General features: G+C 26.5%; 1 protein-coding gene across 4 annotated transcripts in view; it reads left to right on the top strand.

Annotated features, from left to right (window-relative positions):
- The window catches only part of cher (filamin A protein cher), a 570,661-nt gene that overhangs the window by 273,475 nt on the left and 275,500 nt on the right, over nucleotides 1-21,686 (top strand). For all 4 annotated transcript variants that reach the window (XM_075363574.1, XM_075363565.1, XM_075363566.1 and 1 more), the window contains 9 exons: nucleotides 1,449-1,689; nucleotides 2,910-3,110; nucleotides 4,112-4,249; nucleotides 4,889-5,146; nucleotides 8,155-8,345; nucleotides 11,386-11,493; nucleotides 13,642-13,749; nucleotides 18,678-18,840; nucleotides 20,556-20,780. In XM_075363574.1, the coding sequence (XP_075219689.1) occupies nucleotides 1,449-1,689; nucleotides 2,910-3,110; nucleotides 4,112-4,249; nucleotides 4,889-5,146; nucleotides 8,155-8,345; nucleotides 11,386-11,493; nucleotides 13,642-13,749; nucleotides 18,678-18,840; nucleotides 20,556-20,780 (1,633 nt within the window). The remainder of the gene's footprint in view (nucleotides 1-1,448; nucleotides 1,690-2,909; nucleotides 3,111-4,111; nucleotides 4,250-4,888; nucleotides 5,147-8,154; nucleotides 8,346-11,385; nucleotides 11,494-13,641; nucleotides 13,750-18,677; nucleotides 18,841-20,555; nucleotides 20,781-21,686) is intronic.

The following is a 21,686-nucleotide window of genomic DNA, read 5'->3' as shown; positions in this document are numbered from 1 at the left end:
GGAAAAAGCATTGCAAGTTTTTTGGTAACTGGATCATTGTATTTTACTGATTAAAAGTCTGTGTAGTTGATTGAGACCATAGTTTCTACTTACATCTGTGACCTCAAATTTACAATTATGGAACATTTTAATACCCAGAAACATGTAGTGAAACTCTCACATGGGAGTATTATGATCAAGTTGAAAATTTTTTTTCAGTTGTGACTCGTATTCCATTGTATATTATAAAATATTTGAAGTATTATGTAACCTTATTTAAACATGTATTGGATCATAAATCTTTCAGTTAAATTATTTTTTCCTATAAATGTTTCCAGTTTATGGTAATTATTGTTAATCTAAAGATTTATAACTGTAGCATTGTGGGGATCATGAATGCTTAATTTTTTTTGGTGTAGTGCTTTTAAGACTTTTGGTGTTAATTAGAAGTATTTTGGTTTGTAATTTTATAAATAAGCAGATTTTTTTTTGTTTTTAAAAAATTGGCTTTTTCTTTTACATATTAAAAAAAAAATTGTGATATACTTTTATCTAGAAAAGGTGATAACTTTAAAATGTAATTAAAAAACTTTCTGGTTTGTTATATTATCAAATCATATGTATGTAACCTAAAAAAATATAAATCAAATAAATTTGTGTAAGTAACCTAATGAGGATAGATATTTTTCTGGAGTGCCAGTTGATAAGCATATTAAATAATGTGGGATTATTTTATTTTTTATAAAAAAAAATTTTTATCATAATTTTTTATTGAAATGATTTAACTCCCAAAATAATTAGTCACTAAGTAGTAATGTTTAAGTTAAAAAAATTTGTTCAGAATAGTTATTATGCATCTCTACTTTGAATGAAACTGTTTAGCATTACATAAAATAAATGAAATTTGGTTAAGCAAGTAATATTGTTTTCTAAGCCACAGTAATTATAAAAAAAACGTTTCTTTACTCGTATCTACTTTTTGTGTTCTCTTTGGCTCAATCATCCTAACTTCATTGCCTGTATAGGAATTTTTTTTTTGTTTTATACACATTTTTTTATCAATTAATTTCATAACTTTTGTTCATATTTTACTTCATTCAGGTACTTAGAGACATTTGGGTCCTTAGCATGTGGTAAACTGCCACCGCTTATAAACTGTTCCACAAGAGCTCTAACATTTCAGTAAGTAGTATAGTGAAAAGTAGGAGGTTGTAAAATAAAGATAAGTGTCAACAATCAAAAAATGGTTTCTATAGAACATCAAAATTAATTAATGCGTGGTGTAGTTTTCCTTTAGACAACATGTTTGAACAGAATTTTTTTTTTTGAGAAACCTTAAAAACCAGTTCTGATACTGCCTATGCTATTTTATTATTTATTTATACCATTTCTCCCATTAGTTTTTTATTTTATCTGTTGATGAATTTTAATATATAATATTTATTTTACCAAATCATACAATTTTTCAGGTTGATATACGATTTAATAATGATCGTAATTTGACATACAGTGTGTTGTATACACCAAAGCTTGAAGGAACACATAATGTTAGTGTAAAGTTTGCTGGTAGAGAAATACCAAAATCTCCTTATCCAGTGTTAGTTGAAGGACATGCAGGTGATCCATCAAAAGTGACTGCTTCAGGTCCTGGATTGCAACCAGAAGGAAACATGATCAATAGACCAACATACTTTGATATCAATACAAAAGGTGAGTGATCACTAAAAACCATTTGGATAATACATGAAATTTTTGTTTGTATCATTTTATTATGTGTCAGTAGGTTACATTAAATAATGTTTTGCTATAATTAATATTGTGTATGTTTGTGCGCGTGTGTGTGTACACTTTATCATCTATGCTATGGTATGGCATATTATGCATGATATATTATTATGCTATGGCATAGATGATATAGTTATTGTCAGTTTAAGACTTTTTAACTATTTCTGAAAGATGAATGTTGAGAAGATTTCTAAAATATAAAAAATAACACTTACTAATTATTATTTACATGAAGAATTAAGTTTCACAAGTTCTCACAGTAATAGCTACATTTTTACATTGTACATTTATTTATATGTACATGCTTACTTTATTTAATTCTATAGTTATTGCAGTATTAAATTGGAATCATGTTGGCAGTTGGAATATGAATAATCGCGTAACTGATGCACCTGAACAAAAATTTTTAAAACTGTGAACTGGGTCCATAGTAACTCTTGTTGCAAAGATCTTATTATGAAAATTTTACTGAGACCTGTCATCACAGAGTGTCAACTGTCTACACAATAACATGTAATTATTTCTTGAAAGTTTTTTTTTTCATAATACAAAACTAATTGCTGAGATTTTAAGAAATTTTTTTCTAGTTTGTATCTTTTATTTGATTTGCTTAACAGTTATTTTTTCTCTGTAAAGAATGTTAATGACGAAAGAAAATAAAGCTGCTTTCATCTATAGATGAAAAAAAAAATTTATTTAGTTAGTGATACTATATTAATAGATAACTAATTATTTATCAGGTTTTAAAATTAAACTAATATGGTTTTGCAATACGTACAGTATTTTGTTACATGGCATCATAGCACCTATTTCATTATAATCATCTTATTCATTCTAATTTTAATATAATATTCTGAAAGTAAACAAACTGAACTGATAACCATGATACTTCTCATTCCAGCATTGCCTTTGGAAAAATTAAAACAACTGTGTGTTTGTTATGACTACCTGATTGGCAGTAATAATCATTTAATTTTTATTTCGAGCTAAAATATTAAACAGTCTTTAGCGTAGTAAATAAAAACTCAGTTTAATAGTGGCAAAAATTCAGCTTATTAAAAATGTTTAATTTGATCTTCATCCATTAAAAGTTTTTATTACTTGTGTTTGATATGTGTAGTGATAATTATGTTTTACTGTTATAGATGCAGGAAAAGGTGTTCCTGAGGTTATAGTATTGGATCCTGCTGGGCATAAAAATACAGTGCCAGTGAAAGTTCGTCAAATTTCCCCAGATGTTTGGCGTTGTGAATATACATCTTCTGCTGTTGGTACACATTCTGTTAATGTATTCTTTGCTGGACAACCAATTCCAGGGAGTCCTTATGGTGTTCGCATATCTCCAGGTAATATAATTCTTTTTTTTTAATTAATAAAGTAGCATTACTTAGTAAAATAATAGGTCAAGTTAGTACTCACTGATACTATTTCATTAGTATCTACAATTAAAGTAATATGTTTAAAAAAATAATAAATACTTTTAAAAGCATACCAATTTACATAATATGAGAAGTCTCAAAACTTCTAATCCTCAATTTAGTGCCTCAATTTAAATGGCGACTATGTAGAAAAATAGTTTAAGATTGTCTCTTTCAAATGTATGTAATAATTTCTTTTTTTTTATTTGGTTGGTTTTTTATTTCAAAATGTAAGTTACTTTCTGGACAGCCCTCGTAATCGTAATAATATACTTCTTTTTTGTATTTGTTTACTGCTTTGTCTTATAAAATAAATGAAGTACAAAATCTGTTTCTAAATAAAAATAATGTATAAAAAAAACAACTATACTAAATGTAATTTATAAAATATCATTGCTGTTATAAAATAGTTATTTGCTGACTTCTTAATTTTTATTATCTGATCAATTTTTACACTCCATTTTATGTTTTGGGTGTATTTTACAAAAAAAAAAAAACAATTAAACAGGCTATAATTCATGGCTGTAATCATACTTACATACCGCATTAGCCTGTCATAAAATGACTGCATCATCACATGCATTGGTGTATCCAGCAAGCCAGATGCAGTCTCTCTCTCTCTCTCTTAATTATCATAATGTAGCTATGCAAAATGATTGAAATGAGCAACATGCCACAAAATAACGTGATTAAAACTAAACACAGTTGTGAATAGCATATAAAAATTAGATATAAAAGGTTTCAGTGATATAGTAAAAAATCTAGAATAAGGAAGCTTAATGTACTGTACATGTAAGCACATCTAATGGTGGATTAATCTGTATATATTCAATCTAAAACCACAACTAAAGGACTTTTCATGAATCTCCAAACACTTTTAATGTTTTCGTTATTTTTTATTGGTAATGCAAATATAAAATTTTTTTCAGTATCTGATCCAAAGAAAGTAAGAGCATCTGGTAGAGGTCTTCAACCAACTGGTGTACGTGTTAGGGATGCAGCTGATTTCCGAATTGATACCGAAGGAGCTGGAGAAGGAACACCAGAAGTTATAGTAATTGGACCAGGTCAGTTATGTTTAATGTTTGATTAAAATGAAATGAATTAATTTTTTTCCTGCCCAGTATGCTTTATAAAGTATAGCTTCTGCTGTTTTGCATATCTGCTTCTTTCGTATTCATCTATAACTTAGGAGTAGGAACGTGGAGGAGATGAAATTCCCAATTTCTAAAAACTGAATATTCATACTCGTTGATGACATAATTTTAAACACTGATTATAATCCACATCTGTGATGTTAGTGAGTAATTCATGCCATTGTGGTTCATTTGATTGAACTATGATTTTAATGGTAGTATGAAAATTAAAAGATTTGTATCAATGTACATTGTATAAGTTATTGCTGGGCAGTTTTAGTTCCCACTATTACAATATTAATTTGTGAAAAAAAAGTTAGATTATACTATGACAAATTAGTAGTAGAAGCAAGCAAGCATATTATTATTTGCCTAAATTTTCAGTATCAATATTTAATGTAACTGCAAAATTTTTAGAATTTGAGAATAAAATAATTTACTTTCAAAGAAAGTTAAAACTAACTCTTATTTTATAAGGATATAATAACATGTTAATTACGTTATCAGAATTTTTAATTTAGTTTTATTGCTTTCATTTATATTTTGTAATAGTTATATGTTAATTTTTAGGTGGTGTTAAAGAGCCAGTTACGCTTAAAAAAGTTGATGGTACGACTTATGAAGCAGAATATCATCCTCGTAAAGAAGGTCGATATGTTGTAATGATTAACTTTGCTGGAACTGCCATTACAAAGTCTCCCTATGAAGTAAATGTAGGACCGTTTAAGGAGACCCGAATTAAAGCTTATGGTCCTGGACTTGCTGGTGGTGTAGTTGCATATCCTGCTTTGTTTACTGTTGAAACAAATGGTGAAACTGGTGCCTTAGGTAAACTGTTATATCTGGTATTAAAGTTATATAATTTTTAATTGGATAAATAATTATTTATCAATAACTACAATAAATTATAATTTATTATAATGAATTACAATAGTTTCTTTCAATAATTGTAGTCTCTTGTTTATTTAAATTGTAACTAATCTTTTTCTTTGGTAAGTTAACATGAGAATTTAGTGTATTTTTTTCAATTTAGCTTAATTTTGATTACTTTAAGTTTCTTGGAAAAGACTATACAAATATCCAGTATATTGGAACTTAATACTTTAATAACAAATCCAATCTATTAATTTATGCAAAATGTTAATAATATTCAATTTATGGGCCAATGCTAGGATTTCATCAGTTTTTCAGGGTGAAAAAAATCAAACTCAGTATTCCTCTCTTTCTCTCTGTCAAAAATGTAAAAATCTCTTCAGAACAATAATAATAGTAATAAAAAGTTAAAAGGGTATATTTTTATTGACTTCATAAAATTAATTTTCCAGAACAGTCAAACCTCTACAAATTGATCTTATAACTTATATACTTGATAATAATGACTTCAAAAAATATTTTTTTCCATTCATAAAGTCAAACCTCCTCAAATAGAAAAATAATAATTAGCTAACTTGAATTTTTTGGTAGCTCTACCTTAATATTTAATTCCAGCTTAACATCAAAGGATATTAAACAGCGTAGTTAAATTTTCAATAAACTATCAAGGAAATGCTTTATAACTTCTGAAATTGTCAGTTTAATCTGTCTGTCTTTCTTGTTTCATTATTTTCTGTGATTTTTAGGCAAAGGGGCTTTGTATTTAAGAAGCTGGCAAAGAACAGCTTTCCGTTTTTTCTTTCTTTTTCCTGTGTAATCTCCAGTAATTACCTTTTAGATAATACTTCAGAGAATGATTGAGGATGATATGTTGAGTATAAATGAAGTGTAGTTTTGTACAGTCTCGGTTCAACCATTCCTGAGATGTGTGGTTAATTGAAACCCAACCACCAAAGAACACCGGTATCCACAATCTAGTATTCAAATCCGTGTAAAACTAACTGACTTTAGTAGGACTTGAACGCTGGAACTCTCGACTTCCAAATCAGCTGATTTGGGAAGATGCATTGCATTCATCACTGGACTAACCCAGTGGGTTGGCAAAGAAGAGCTGCATGTACTTAATTCAACTCTTAGGCTACTAAAATGTATCAATGAAAATTACTATATAAATATATATATATATATATTTCAGTTTGGTTAAATTCTTTGTGGTGTTTTAGTTTCTTTCTGTAGCTTTCAATATTTATTATTGTCTCAATTACAACTATCGGGTTTTTGTATTTTTCTGTGACAGTGTATGTGTTTTATATTTACTCTATTTTATATTTTAGTACACCTGTAGTTGATTGACTGTTGAATCACTAAGCATAGGAATAATATTGCAGCATTATTTTAAGTTGTACAAAAAAATTGCACACACATTGAACTGTATCTATTGAAAATGAAACCTATAGAATAATATTCTGTCACTCTAGTTTTGTCAAAATTCAGCAACTCAAAAAAAGTTATTTTCCCTCACTTTTGAGTTAGAAAAGTTTGATAAAGGTAGGAACTAATAATATAGACAAAACGTTTTTTGTTTTATAGTAAATGATTCACTTTTAAATTAAGGAACCTTCACTGAAGTTTCTGGTAGCACTGCTTTTAGTGACATCTGTTAAGTCGCAATTATACTAGCAAATTTTTACCATTAATAAATTAATGTCTTCAATGTTATCAGTAATAAAAGATTGAAAAAGTGAATTCTCAATTTTTTCTTTCCTAATATTTTCATAATTTGATAGACTAGAACAACCTTCACTCCAGTAATTTACAAAATAAATAAGCAGTATGACAAGCTTGTAATTTATTACTGTCATTTTACAAAAATACAACAGAAGATAGTGTGTTGAGTATTATCAAAAATAACTATGGAAATTAGTCCATTGCAGATAACATAATACTTACAATACTTCATAATATTGAGCTACTGATATCAGGCCAAGCAGCTATTAAAAAAACGACTATTTCTTCATTTTCTAAAACCTACTCGACCTGTATAAAAGTCATCATTATTATCCTTTCTCTTTACCCAGCTGTTATCAAGTCCATTGTAGGTCCATTTAACTTTTTCTCTTCACCATTCTTCTAAAACTTTCTCCACCTCTGTTCTCTTTTTCAGATCTTTCTTTACACTATCTACCGATCTATCTTTTTATTGGTTTTATCTTTGTTCTTTCTTCCTATTATAATAAAATTAAGGCTTTCTTTTGCTACTCTTTCATTAATATTGGTCTTAAGTGCCCAAACCATCTTAGTCTACCACCTTAGTCAATTCTCCTGTAATGCTCTACATCCGAGGTCATTTCTTATTACAGTATTTCATACTCAATCTCTTCTCATCTTTCCTATAATGCTTTTAGAAAATATTTTTTATCTCGGTTGTCTGTATTTTACTGTCTCTGTTTCTTGTCATCTACACTGAACTGTGTGTTAAAATAGACTATAAAAATTCATATATATTATCTTTTTACAGTATGTCTTATTTATTATATCTATAAAACTGTGAATAAATAATTAAACTTAGCTTAAAATTAACTCATTGCAATCTAATTAGCTACTTGAAATAGTTCTGAGATTTATCAAAATATAATGTAACATGAATGAGAAAACTATCTATATCACCAGATGTGGTGTTCTTTTTTCTGTACCTTACCATTGGCTTCAGTGGAATGACATATACTTGTGCTGAAGATTTTAAGTAATTATCTCTACGTCTATGCCAAACAAAATTTATATTTTACCAACTTTTAATTACTCATGTCAAAGTGTTTTCAATCAGTCCTGCAATCTTCCTCGGTAACTAAAAAACATCTGTTTAATATAAATTGATTCAATTGTGATAAAAAAGTTTACAGTTTTGTATAATTTTCATTGTCAAAATTCATAAAAAACTTCATGAATTGTTACATTTTTAACAGGTTTCAGTATTGAGGGTCCATCACAAGCAAAAATTGATTGTCATGACAACGGTGATGGATCAGCTGATGTCAGGTACTACCCGACTGCACCTGGTGAATATGCAGTACATATTCTCTGTGACAATGAAGACATTCCTCATTCACCTTATATAGCTCATATACTTCCTAACACAGATTATTATCCTGAAAAGGTATTTGATGTTATTTTTTCATAATAATTTTTAAGTACATAAGATAAAACAAATTTTCTGCGATCATTTTATTTAAATTTGTTAGTCTAATTTAAAAACTCATAAAGTGGGAACTAGATTTTTCTATGCGATGTGTTTTAAGTCACATGTTTTTTTTGTTTAAAGAAAAAAAAAACATATATTACTAATAAATATTAAGAAAATAAAACGTTTCAAACCAAAATGGTCATCATTGTTAATCTCTTAGTATACACTATACTAAAATAGTGTATCATATTAGAATCATAAGTAAATACACTGTACTAATATAAAAAAAATCTTATAGTGCAATAATGATATGTACATTGATAAATATAGACACAATAATGGGCTTTGTATCACCAATGACAAATAGAGCCAACTTCTTAAAATAAATTAGTAATCGCTGAAGTAATAAATTGAACATTTAATGCTGTATTAAATTGTTCAAGTGAGTTTAATATAATTTTGTGTCATTTTAATGAAAATGAGACAATAAATCTGAATAATAACTCAGCTTTCTAGTTCCTTTATGTTCAAAGTATTTCATTTGAAAGGGAAGATCCTTTGCAGCTCTCATGTTTCTTTCTTGAATTGTATTGTTCGGCTACTAATCTGCTTCTTTCTCAGTGTCAGATCCAGCAGCATCACACATCCAATCTCTGTTTCATTTAAATACTTCCAATTTGTACAGCATTCAAAATAAAATAGTACACAGTTTATATAATTTGAAGATTGCATCAAATGTGTTTGGATAACTCCAGTGTTTTTTTAATATTTTATATTATATAGTAAATTTGGTTCTGTCCTGTCATACTGATAATTCATATATTCCAAAGAACTACGGCAAGGGCAAACCTTATATGAATGTTGTTTTGATGTAAAACTATAATTTTGATAAAGTTTAATTGATAAATTAGACATAATAGGTAATTAACAAACTAAAAAATAAAACTTACTCCAATAATTTATGCAAATACTTTTACCAAGTAGCAAAATTTGAACAGATTATTTATAATGTTATAAATGGACATTATTAAAGTAGTTTAAGATGTAGTATGATATATATTTTTGGGTGTTTTATTGAATAAAATAAAATACAAACTTCAGTAAAAATATTTAATGTGTTTAAAAACTTCATAATTAATGTATGAAAACTGTTAAAAGAAGATAAGTAAATAAAATAATTATATTTTAAAGTTTTATAGAAAATCAATCAATTAGGCTTTAAAAAAAAATTTGTTATGTCTTATTGTTAATTTTACAATAGATGCTTAGTGGCTTCCTTATTTAGATTGTGCTATTTTCCACATAATTGTTAATATATTTGTTAGATAATAGTGTGTAAATTAACTTATGGTTGCTCTATATGTATTAACAGTTATTGATCTATTAGGATCATAGTGTGAAGAATATTAGTTATATAAAAACAAAATAAAAATCAACCTTACCAACAATTTATATTATGTTTATAGTACTTTCATTCATTCGACCATCCTCAGGAAAGAATTTTTTTTTCTAATTTAAAACATTAAAATTAAAATATATAAATTAAAAATTTATAAAATATTAAAATCCATTACGCAATAATGTCTCAGTTGTTATGAATAGTAATAGTTGGAGGGAGATAACCAGGTTAGGTAACTTGATAATTATTAATTATTTGTTTGAATAGAATATCATCTTCAAATTTGATTTGTTGGTTGATTAATTTATTGCTATAATAATTTATATGACATTTTTTGAGAATTCTGATTTTACAAAAATCATTGGAAAATCTAATATTTTAATAAAATTTTCAGGGTTGTAATTATGTTTATTTGTAAAATGTGTTTAGCATAATTGGATTTATTTAAACAGCGTTTCTTTATACTCTTAATATGTTCTTTAGCTTAGTAGAAAAAGAACAGTTGGTCATACCAATATATTCTAGATGGCAGTCTTCACATTTTAAACTATAGACTCCTTGTCTATCTAAGATATTTTTATATCTAAAATTTATTATTTTTGTAGGATCATTGTTGTTTATAAAAATTATTATTTTATTGTTAGTGGTGTATGTTGTTTTTAGATTATAAAATTTATATATTTTATCAAAGTATCTATAAAATGAGTTGAATTCTATTTTTACATAAGTTTTCTGAATCATGTAATAATTTTATGTTATCTTTTATATATATTTTTTATTTTAAATTATAATTTACTAATCAGTTTTTCATTGTAGCTGTTTAATATTGTTATGTTCTTTATAATATTTAATTCAGAGTTAATTTTAAATTGTTATGCTGGAGGTATTTAATAGCTCTATAAATCAAAGAATTAAAAGCTGCCATTTTTTGATTCCATCGATGAGATGAATTAGCATGTATTATAGTGTTATGCTGAGTTACTTTTCTATATATGTTAATTTCCAAAATATTGTTATTAAAATTTTTTTCAATAATCATACCTAAATAATTAATACTGTTATTGATTTCATGATTTATCATAAAATTAATTTTAGGATTTAATGAGTTAATTTTATTAAAAATTATATTTGCTTCATCAATATTCTGGTTAAAAATAATTATAATGTCATCAGAATATCTTTTATTTAGAAGGATTTGATGATTGTTGAAAATGTTCGGTAATATTGAATTTTCAAATTCATTCATATAAATATTTGTCATAATAGCCAAAAGGGGTAAACCCATAACAAGCCCTTGGTTTTGATAACATTTATTGTTAAATTTAAAATAGTTATAATTAAAGCATAATCTATTCGATTATTTCATGTATCCATTCATTATGTAAATTTAATTTAGATAAGTGGTTATATGTGACATTTATAGTTTCATTTGGATTAATATTACTTTGGTTAAAAAATGAAATTAAAATTTTATATAATGAAAAATTTAACTGAAGGATATTAACCTAAAAGTAATGGTAATAATAATAATAATTTTGTTTATAATATATGTACATGCTTCTTTGTGTTTTTATTTGTAATTTGGGTTAATAATTTCTGTTATTAAAAACACAGGTTGAATGCTTTGGCAAAGGAATTGAAAGGGATGGTGTTGCTAAAGGTAAACCGACTGAGTTTACAATTGATACACGCCGAGCTGGATCAGCACCTCTTGATGTTCAGGTAGGTCTTCTTCTTATTAAAAATATCTTCTTATTAAAAATATCTTCTTATTATTAAAATCTTCTTATTAAAAAAAAAAAAATAAAGTAGGATCAACTAAAAAATTGTATTTTTTTAATTTAGTATTTATAACATTTATGTTATTGATGTATAATGATAATGGTCTGAAAGAAATTTCACTAGTTGAAAGTCTTGAAAAGAAGTGATGAATTATACACTGTATTAATACGTGAGCATACTTGACACTTTATTTCAGAAGCAGATTAGTGCTGTGCAATATGACTTTCTTTCTTTTTCCTGTTTAGCCTCCGGGAATTATTGTTCAGGTATTACTTCAGAGGATGAATGAGGATGATATGTATGAGTGTAAACAAAGTGTAGTCTTGTACAGTCTCATTTCAACCATTCCTGAGATGTGTGGTTAATTGAAACCCAACCACCAAAGAACACCAGTATCCACGATCTAGTATTCAAATCCGTGTAAAAATAACTGACTTTACTAGGACTTGATCACTGGAATTCTTGACTTCCAAATCAGCTGATTTGGGAAGACGCATTCACCACTACACCAACCCAGTGGGTTGCTGTGCAATATGACTAAACAAAGCCTATTCTGCTGTGATAGAATGTACTAATGTAGGAAACACAGGTAATGTATCATTTATAGTAGGGATATGAAGAATGTGTCCTGTCCAATATTTTGCCTAATTAAACATTTTTTTATGCAAGTTATATATTTACCTCTGTGAAATGTAAAAAAAAATTAAATCAATTTTCTATTTAAAATTTACAGCAATAAAACAATATTTTTAAACATAAAAAATTAATCAGTTTATAAAAATATGGAGTGTGATTCAGAAGATCCTTTTTTGTTACCGTAACTTATAAAGGTGGTGCATTATAGCTCTGAAAAGATGAAACTATGTATTGTGAAAACATATTTCCATATAAATATTCAGAAACTAAGTTGTCTTTATGTTTTCCTTTTTCATAAGTTAACTCCCTCCCTTGTTTCATCGTTCTGGTCAATGAATAAAGCAGTGTAATATGTCTAATAGCATTAATTGCTAGAGGTAACTTATTAAAACCTGTAGTTATTGCAGGTGTTAATAACTTGTTAATAATACTGCTACTTTAATATCTGCTAACTCGTACTTGTTTTAGTACTCAAACAAGGCAGTGTTAATGAAAGCTAACTAAAGTGTAGAAACAACTTTGTATTTCTGATATGTATGTCTAAACTGTGATCATCCATGATTTTGTAGATGTCATAGTTATTTACTAGCATATGTAGCTGATCTAGAGATTTCAGCATATTTTATGCTCAAATCTCATGCTGAAGGTGGAGAGGTATATAAACACTTTGCAGCAAATAATAATATTGAACGTGTTGTGGCTTACGTATGTTCATTGTCCTCAATTTTTAAAATGATTTTAAGAGGCCAGCACTATACACTTACAGAAAGAAACTATACCCAGTGTTGAAATCTTGTTCATGGAAACCAGTTTAATAAATGCGGCTTTGATTGTTTGAATTTTATTGATTTTTACAGTTCACTTCTTTTTTACATGCTTTATTTTCTAGATTATATCACCCGAGACATTTCCTCATTTTAGATCCATGAGAATATAATGGATGTATTAATTTCATCTAACTCCCTTTAAATAATTTAAGTGAAGCTGTTAATTAAGTTATACAGTTTTTAATGTAATTAATATATTCATATCTGTCCTATTTTATTGTTGTGCAAAAAATATTGTACCTATTTTATGTGTTGTATTCCAAAAATACCAGAAATGTTGCATATTCCAGAAATACGAAGATAAGATCACCATCGGTGTAGTTTTCTCAAAGAGTAATGTTACTTCTTTGAGACTGGTTGTGCCAGTTACCTCATATCAAGTTACTAGTAACTGTTTAGTTATGGTGCAGATTTAGCTATTTCATGTTAACTTAAGTTAAACTGAAAGAAACCTGATGTATAATTAAAATTCTCATTTTCACCTACATAGTCTTACTCTCATCATCATGTAAAATTTTAATTAGATTTTGTAACTGGTGTATAATTGTCATAAGTTAATAACTGAATACAAAAATATTTGTTGTATCACTTCTAATGCATTCATTAATTTTATTTAAAATTACAGGTTTTGGATGCTAAGAGCACTAATGTTGATATGAACTTGAGAGACAACAGAGATGGTACATATACATGCAGTTACACACCAAAATCTGGAGGAAGACATGCTGTACAGGTAATACAGTTATGATTTTTTGTTTGTTTAGATATCGACTAAAACATTCCAAAAAAAAAATGTCATAGTATACAGTTACCCAATCAAATAGAAACTGCAATTTACATTACTACATTTTTTAAGATTATTGAAGTGGAACTTTGCTGTATTCTTGTCTAGGACAGTCAGTGATGATAAGTTTTTAAAAAATTTTGTTATAGAATTTGATTCGGTGTGTCGTTACAGCAATTTGAACAGGAACTGGTTTATTAAGCATGGCTTCAGTCATTTTCATTTAAATTAGTTCACATACTTTTATTTTCAAAATGTTGCTCCTTGAGATGTTCTAGGTGTTGCAAAGTTGCAAAATGATTATAACAGGATTCAATTCCATGATTTGGTTTTAGGTTTGCATTAAAGAATTCAAAGTATATTTTAATAAATAATTTCTGAGCACTTACCCTACTGCTATACTAGTCTTTTTTTATGTTTTATTGGCAAATATGAAATTGTTTTCATATTATAAATTAAAGTGAATTAGTGCAGTTCAATAAAATTAAAATATTTTAATTGATCGTGACAGAAATCATATTTGGTCTGTATAGTTTTTAACCGATAAATGTTAACTTTATTATTTAAAAAATGTATTGCCATTATCTGAGTAAGTGGTGCCCACCAAAGTTCTTGCAATAATAATAATAATAATTAAAGAATAAATAAGTGATAGGGTACATTATTTCAAATTTTCTATTAATTTAATTTTTGTTACTAGGATGCATTTTGATAAAATACTAATGAATGTTTTATTAATATTTAACTTTAAAAATAAATGAAGAATTAACTGTTAAATTCAGATCAGTTTTAGGTTCCACATTTTTTTATTACATTTTGGTTTTGTTTTCCTTCAGTTATATGGCAGAATATTTAATTTAATTTAATTATTGTATAACAATGAAAAATTCATACACTACTTCATCAGAACATTAAAAATTATCTGGTTGTAATTAAACGACAACTTTTTCATTGCAAATGAAAATATTTTTCCAAATTTCTTCATTTCCAGCCTCTAAAAATCCCATTTATATAATCATATATAAGTCAGAAAGTAGGCTATGTCTATTTGTTTTTTACTAGTAATAAAAACTGAGGAACTGTTGCATCTGAAGTTGTCAAAATTGACAGTTTCACTTTTTATATGTTGATATATGCTCTGTCACTGATTGAAACTTGTTCTATTAAAGATAACTCTATTTGGTTCAAACAAGTAAAATTTAGGAAATAGTCAAAATTTACTTTTAATGTTTTATTTGTTGTAATTGGGTTCTCTGTTCTGTAAATATCAGAATAAAAATTTTTATTGTTTCTCATGTTTGTTAGGAAACAAGTAACATAATCTTTCATAGCAAGGTGTGCCTGTAGATTAAAATTGAATGGTTTTACTGTAAGTAGCTAAAAATGCATTTTTCACTGATATTGCATTTCAGATGAAAGCAAAGCAAATTAATGCATTATATTGTTTTATATAGGTATTTTGCTTTGAACATCATCCATGAACACCAAATTGATTTTAACCAAATTTTTAGTGTACACTTTATCTTAAAAATGACCATAGCTATAGGTGTAATTATTTGGCATTTTTTCACTTACTGTGTATTTTACCAAAAACTTTCTTAAATATTTTAAATCATTTTTTTTTTTTAATTTTAACTGAGCTCCAACTGCACTCTAGTAGAAATATTTTTTGTTATTTACTTGTGGTGAATGCATCTAGCAAAGTACGATTATATCTAAGAACATTTACTAAAGAAGTTAAAAATTGAAAAGATTACTAACAAATTTTATAGAAGTTTTATTTTTTAATTTTAAAATGGGGTTGTTAATGAAACTTTTTTGTTGTTTTTCATTTGAATACATTAAAGTAAGAGAAAATTTTAAACAGCTTTAATAATATTGTTTTTTTTTTTGCTTAATTTTGAACTGGAGAATGGGAGTCATGGATTTCTGGTAATTTTTTTTATTATTTACTTGCTAAGAATGAACTTCAATAAACAATTTCAATAAATAAAATTTAAAACAAAAAATTTAAACTACTTTCATATAAAACATTTCGAATTTTGTCTCCATCCTCTCTTTCAGAAAGATTGTTTTGCAATTTACCTCTGAATGAATTAACTCATCAGCAATACTATAAGTATATGCCATATCCAATATCCAAGTTTTTATTATTGGGATAAATATATATACTAATTCAATTTGGCTTTACATCCCTGTACAATTTATTAGAAAATCTGTCTTTTAAAAAATTTCAAAAAATCTCTAAAATATTTCAAAATCATATTATCAAAATTTTAAATAAATTTTGAGCTAGTCTCTCTGGATTTAAAATGATAGAAGAAACCATTATTAAAATATATTTACATTAAAAAATAATAGTATATTAATAATTATATAATAATTATTATACAATGTTTCTCATTTTTGTTGGGAAACAAGTAACACAATCTTTCATAGCAAGGTTTGCCTGTAGATTAAAATTGAATGGTTTTACTGTAAGTAGCTAAAAATGCATTTTTCACTGATATTGCATGAAAGCAAAGCAAATTAAATATAAATATAAATATATTTTGAAAGCATGTAAATATATTTACATGTTTGCCTACTTAACATTAGTAATGACTGGATGGGTACTGACAATGCTAACTTACTCCATTTATAGTTATTTGAGAATAATAATTGGAGATAAAGATTTAACACCCAGCTATAGGCTAAATCAAAATTAAAGACGATTGAACACCACATATTCAGGTACGTGGTTAGAGATGCTAATCCAAAAGTGGTTATTTTCTGTTTGCCCTGGACATAATGATTGACTACTTTAAACAGTTTTTTATTTTATACAATTCAGTTGTTATGTTTAATATTCTTTCTTCTTATGTTTAATATTTGTAATACCGCAATGAAGAATAATTGCACAAGTGAAGCATGCACACTCGTAAACATTCATCTCTTTCATGTTTCTTATGACTTGATGTTTATTGGCTATTATTCAAAATTTTAACAGATGCTAATTTTTTGTTTGTTTGAAATTCATAATTCAACAGTAATAAACAATCAGTAGCACTCGTGATAATATTTTTTGGCAGTGTAGGATATGCAAATTTCTTGATGTTTATAATTAGTGTAAACTGTCTTGAGTATTGCTTTATATTTCCAATAGCATGTTGTAATAATTCTCTTACATTATTTACAAATGCCTTATATTTCTTTATTCAACCATAAAATTAATAGTTTTTTCACATTATGTTGTTTATCTTGTTTTGCTGTTATACTGCTGTTAGCTTGGTTTTATTTTGTATTAACGTAGGAATTAATATTATTTTTCTTGACATATCCCCAAAATAAGAAACAAGTAATTATATTTATTTTGCTGTTTACATATCGATAATAATCATATTTCTTAATTTACTTTTACAAATAAATTCAGCTTAATTTGAAATTATTTTTCACAATAGGATTCTTGTTGGTTTTGTACTACTACTGTATGTTAACCGTAGTTATAATATCTTTTTATGTTATTATGTTATTTGGAAGAATATTAAAAACAAACATATAAAAATCATAAATCTACTTTTACAGGTGCATTTACTTTTACTTTTTAAGGTGCATTCATGAAAATATTTCATGTTTTATCTTTTATAGAAGGAAAAGATATGGTTATGAAATAAATTAAAGACACTTCCATCAAGATGAAAGCGTCTTTAACCATCTTTTAAACAAATTTATATTATCATAGTTATTTGAAATCTGAGAAAGTATTAAAAAAGTAACATAATACCACTCAATTAGAATTCATTTATTTGTGTTTGCGGTTTCTTTTTTTCATCATATATCATGCATTAAAAGTATGATACATCTAAAATTAGATTTACAAATTTAAGACAAATTTTACATGTATCATGTAAAATATTAGATAATACATGTAACATTTTTTCTCTGCTTAAAAATGTTTTGAAATTTTTATTTTTTTTGGGTTATGTATGTGCAAAATCAATTTGATTGAATTCATGAACATTATACAAATAAAATCATTATGATTCTTGAAAAAAATATTATTCAATCTGTTGTAAACTGTGTTTGTCATTAATCCATATTAACCTATTTGCTGTAAGTAATCTTTTTATTCTGTCTGTTCAATTTGCAACCTGCTTGTATTTTCTAAAAGTGAATTGTGAATTTCATTAAATATTATTTTTTTACTACTTAAGATAGAAAATTATAATTTTGACAAGTTGTTTATTGAATAATAAATAACAGATAGGGAGAAAATTGATTTTTATTTTTTTTTAACTTTTTTAACCAATTTATTTCTTTATTTAATACAGAAAAAAGTGATTTGTTTATAGCTTTACAATATTTATACATTCAGTCTTTGGTCACTGAAACCCAATATGGTGTCTCAAACTTTATAAAGATTAAACAGTGTAAAAAAATGTTGTCTTGTTAAGGCTACAAAATCCCATCAGGGTCTCAGCTTTTCATCCTTAAAATAGTCTAATTTGCTTTATTAAGATGTCCAGAAAACACTTATTATTATATAGAATTATTATTATTATTGTATAGAATTTCATATTAAAATCTACAAATAATTCACCTTGATAGTGAAAGCAATTACAAAAAATTAGAGTATTTTCTCAAAAAAAAAAAAAATTAAAGCACTAGGCAAGTCCTTCAGTGATCTTATGGCATTTAAAATGTTAATATATTTTAATTATATTTTTGTTACTTATCGCAACACTTATTTAGTTTCCACATGAATATTATAACTGTACATCATGGTTACTAAAATTAAGTTTCATTACTATATTTATGAAAGAATTTTTTCTACAAGTTTTTTGGTTACATTTAAAGGTAGAATGTCTTATTTTAATTATAATGTTGAAAATTTTCAGGTAAATTATGGTGGAGTTGCAACTAGTAAAAGTCCATATAGAGTATTTGTATCTCAGCCATTAAATCCATCAAGAGTACAGATATTTGGACCTGGTGTAGAAAAGGGGGTTAAATCTAACACGCCAACGCATTTCAACATTGATTGTCGTGATGCTGGACAAGGTATTTCAAATTTCAATCACAATGTATTTTACACCCCTGAGGTTTCCTTAGATATGTAATGTTTTCTTTAGGTAAAAAGCTGGATAATGATTTCTTTAGAATACATAGAATATCAGTTACAATAAACTTGAGGGACTAATTTGTGATCTTTTCTGTTATTAGATGGCATTTCTAAAACTATGTAAAAGGTATAAATATAATTATTTGACTGTGCACTTGTCAGTGCAAGGTAATTCCGAAATTTTACTCTCATTATACTATAAATTCATTTTACTCCTGGTTTTCAGTACTTTACTAAAATTTGACTTTACTTTCAGTGAATTTATGCATATTAGACTATGAAGTTAGTTATGTAGTATTTTAAATATAATATCTTTGTTCAAAGTAAATTAATCATGTAGATAGTAAATGTTAAAAAATGTAAAATGGTGAAATAAATCTAAAAATTTAATGTTAGTAAAGCAAAAAAGATATTACTAAAATTATAGCAAAATAAAATAAGTAAATAATAGCTTGATCTGATGATTGAACTGCAGAATTTTATGCGATGGGTATTCCATCACAAATAATTCATCAATATATTGAACACTGTGTTAATTAAATTCATTATTAATAACTTAACCACCAGAACACAGTAACAGATAAAACCTAAAAAAACTAATACCAATAGTCAACTTTCGCGAGATCCCACATCATCAGTCTGTACACAAAATGTATATTTTACACCATTCCAGTAAAGGCAGTAAAGTTGTGTTGTTCATACAGATTTTTTGTTTATTAATAATATTTTATGTTTTCTCATTTTTAAGTTTTTTAATATTTGTTTTATGTACTCTCACAGTACACCACTCTACCACTCTTACAGTAGTTAATAATTAATATATATATATATATATTTATGGTATAAGCTTGCCTATAAATTATTGATAATGTTTTTCCATTTTCTTGTGATTTTTTAAAACTCAACTTTGCTGATGGAGCTAGAAGTTCCTGTTTCCAGTTTGTTAAAATTTTCTTCTTTTTTTATTTGTGAAAATGACAAGTATTTCTATTTTATTGTAAACTGTTGTATTTTGATCATATTGAATAAAATACAAACTATGTTAATTAATTTGTTTTATATTACAAGCAATTATCTTTATCTTATAAACGTGCTTTATTTGCATCCCAATCAATGTGTAGGTAAATATGTGGTCAGAATAATTTTCAGTAGCAGTTTCTGAATTGTGAATTATTATGCAGTAATTTTTTTGATTTAAAGTGTATACCTTAATATTATTTCATACATTCGTATTTAAATAATTAATATGAACTTTCAACATCTATCTTTTATCTTATAATTTGATTTTATATTTATGATTTATCTTACATTGAATGAGTTATATAATGTATTTTTTATGTACCCATCAGAATAAAGATTTATTTATTTCATCCCAGTTTATAAGGTACTTCTTCTGGTTGTGCAGAAGTAATTTTAGTATAGTAAATATCTATAATATTTATAACCTTATGACAAGTTTTGGAAATATGTTGCCATTTATTTTTCTTGGTTTTCATTAGGATTGTTCAAATTGCTTAAAACTGCTTTATCTTTTGAATGTCTTTAGCTCACTTATGTGTTTATTGTTCCAAATATTATACTAAACCATTTGTGCAATGTAAACAATGGTACTAATTATGATTATTGTGTAAAAATATATTTTTATTGTTAACAGGAGAAGCTGAAATCCTCATAAGTAATGATAAAGGTACCCAAATTCCATTCCAGTTAACAGATAATGAAGACAACACATATACAGTGGACTACTGTGCTCCCACTCCAGGAAACTACACAGTTAATGTACATTATGGTGGTCTACCGGTTCCGCAATCTCCACTTAGGGTTCCAGTTCAACCTCATGTTGATGTCTCCAAGATAAAAGTTGATGGCCTTGAACCAAGTAAGTCGTTGTTATTTACACATTTTTGTAACAGAAATAGCTAGATTAATTTGTTTTTCTAAAAGCAGTCTAAATGCTTGTTATTTTTAAAATATTATGAAGTAAATGTTTACTTTGGGTATAATTTTTTCTTGAAGAATTAATTAAAAACAAAGGATTTTACTCGGTTAAAAATTATTAAAATTATTAAGTCAGTCTTTACTTAACATATTTTCACACAAAATATTTTTTTGACATTTTGATCCAGATATTAGTAAAAAAAGCTTTAAATGCAGAAGTTTTGTATTCTTATGTACCTAAAGAAATGAGCTGATGCATAGCTAAAATGTAATTACCAAATGTTCAAGGAATCTGTTTTTCTCAGAATGGGAAAGTTCAAGATTGAATTCTTGGATAAGCAATGATATAGTTTATTTTGGCATAGAAATGTTCTGTGGTTATACTACAAAGTAATTTAGAAAATTAAAAAAAATACAGAAAAAGATCAAATAATTTTTTTTAAATTTGAGGTTAAGCCTCTTGATCTTCCTATCAAAATACTTTATAAGCTTAAAATTTACTTCTAAGGTTACAATTTCCTTTGGGTATATTTCATACCTGTGACAATTTGCAGCAAAAATGTGATGAAATAAAAACTACATCAGTTAATTATGGAAACATTACTGACAATACTGTTATTTTGTTATACATACTTGCACAATGTCCATTTCCATTCGTCTCCATTTTCAGCTGATCTTTTAAGATCCTGATAGTTTTCATTTCCTTATAGATCATCTCTGATTTTTATTCACTTCAAGTATCTCTTTTTTAACATTTACTGATCCTTCTACCACTGTTTTGATCAGCTCTCCTCTTACAGTATATGTTTAACCAGCCATTTAACTTTTCTATTCAGAATTATTCTGA

The sequence above is a fragment of the Lycorma delicatula genome, chromosome 4, assembly GCF_047948215.1.
Source record: "Lycorma delicatula isolate Av1 chromosome 4, ASM4794821v1, whole genome shotgun sequence".
NCBI classification, from domain to species: Eukaryota; Metazoa; Arthropoda; class Insecta; order Hemiptera; family Fulgoridae; genus Lycorma; species Lycorma delicatula.
This window is presented reverse-complemented; position numbering and strand designations above follow the sequence as displayed.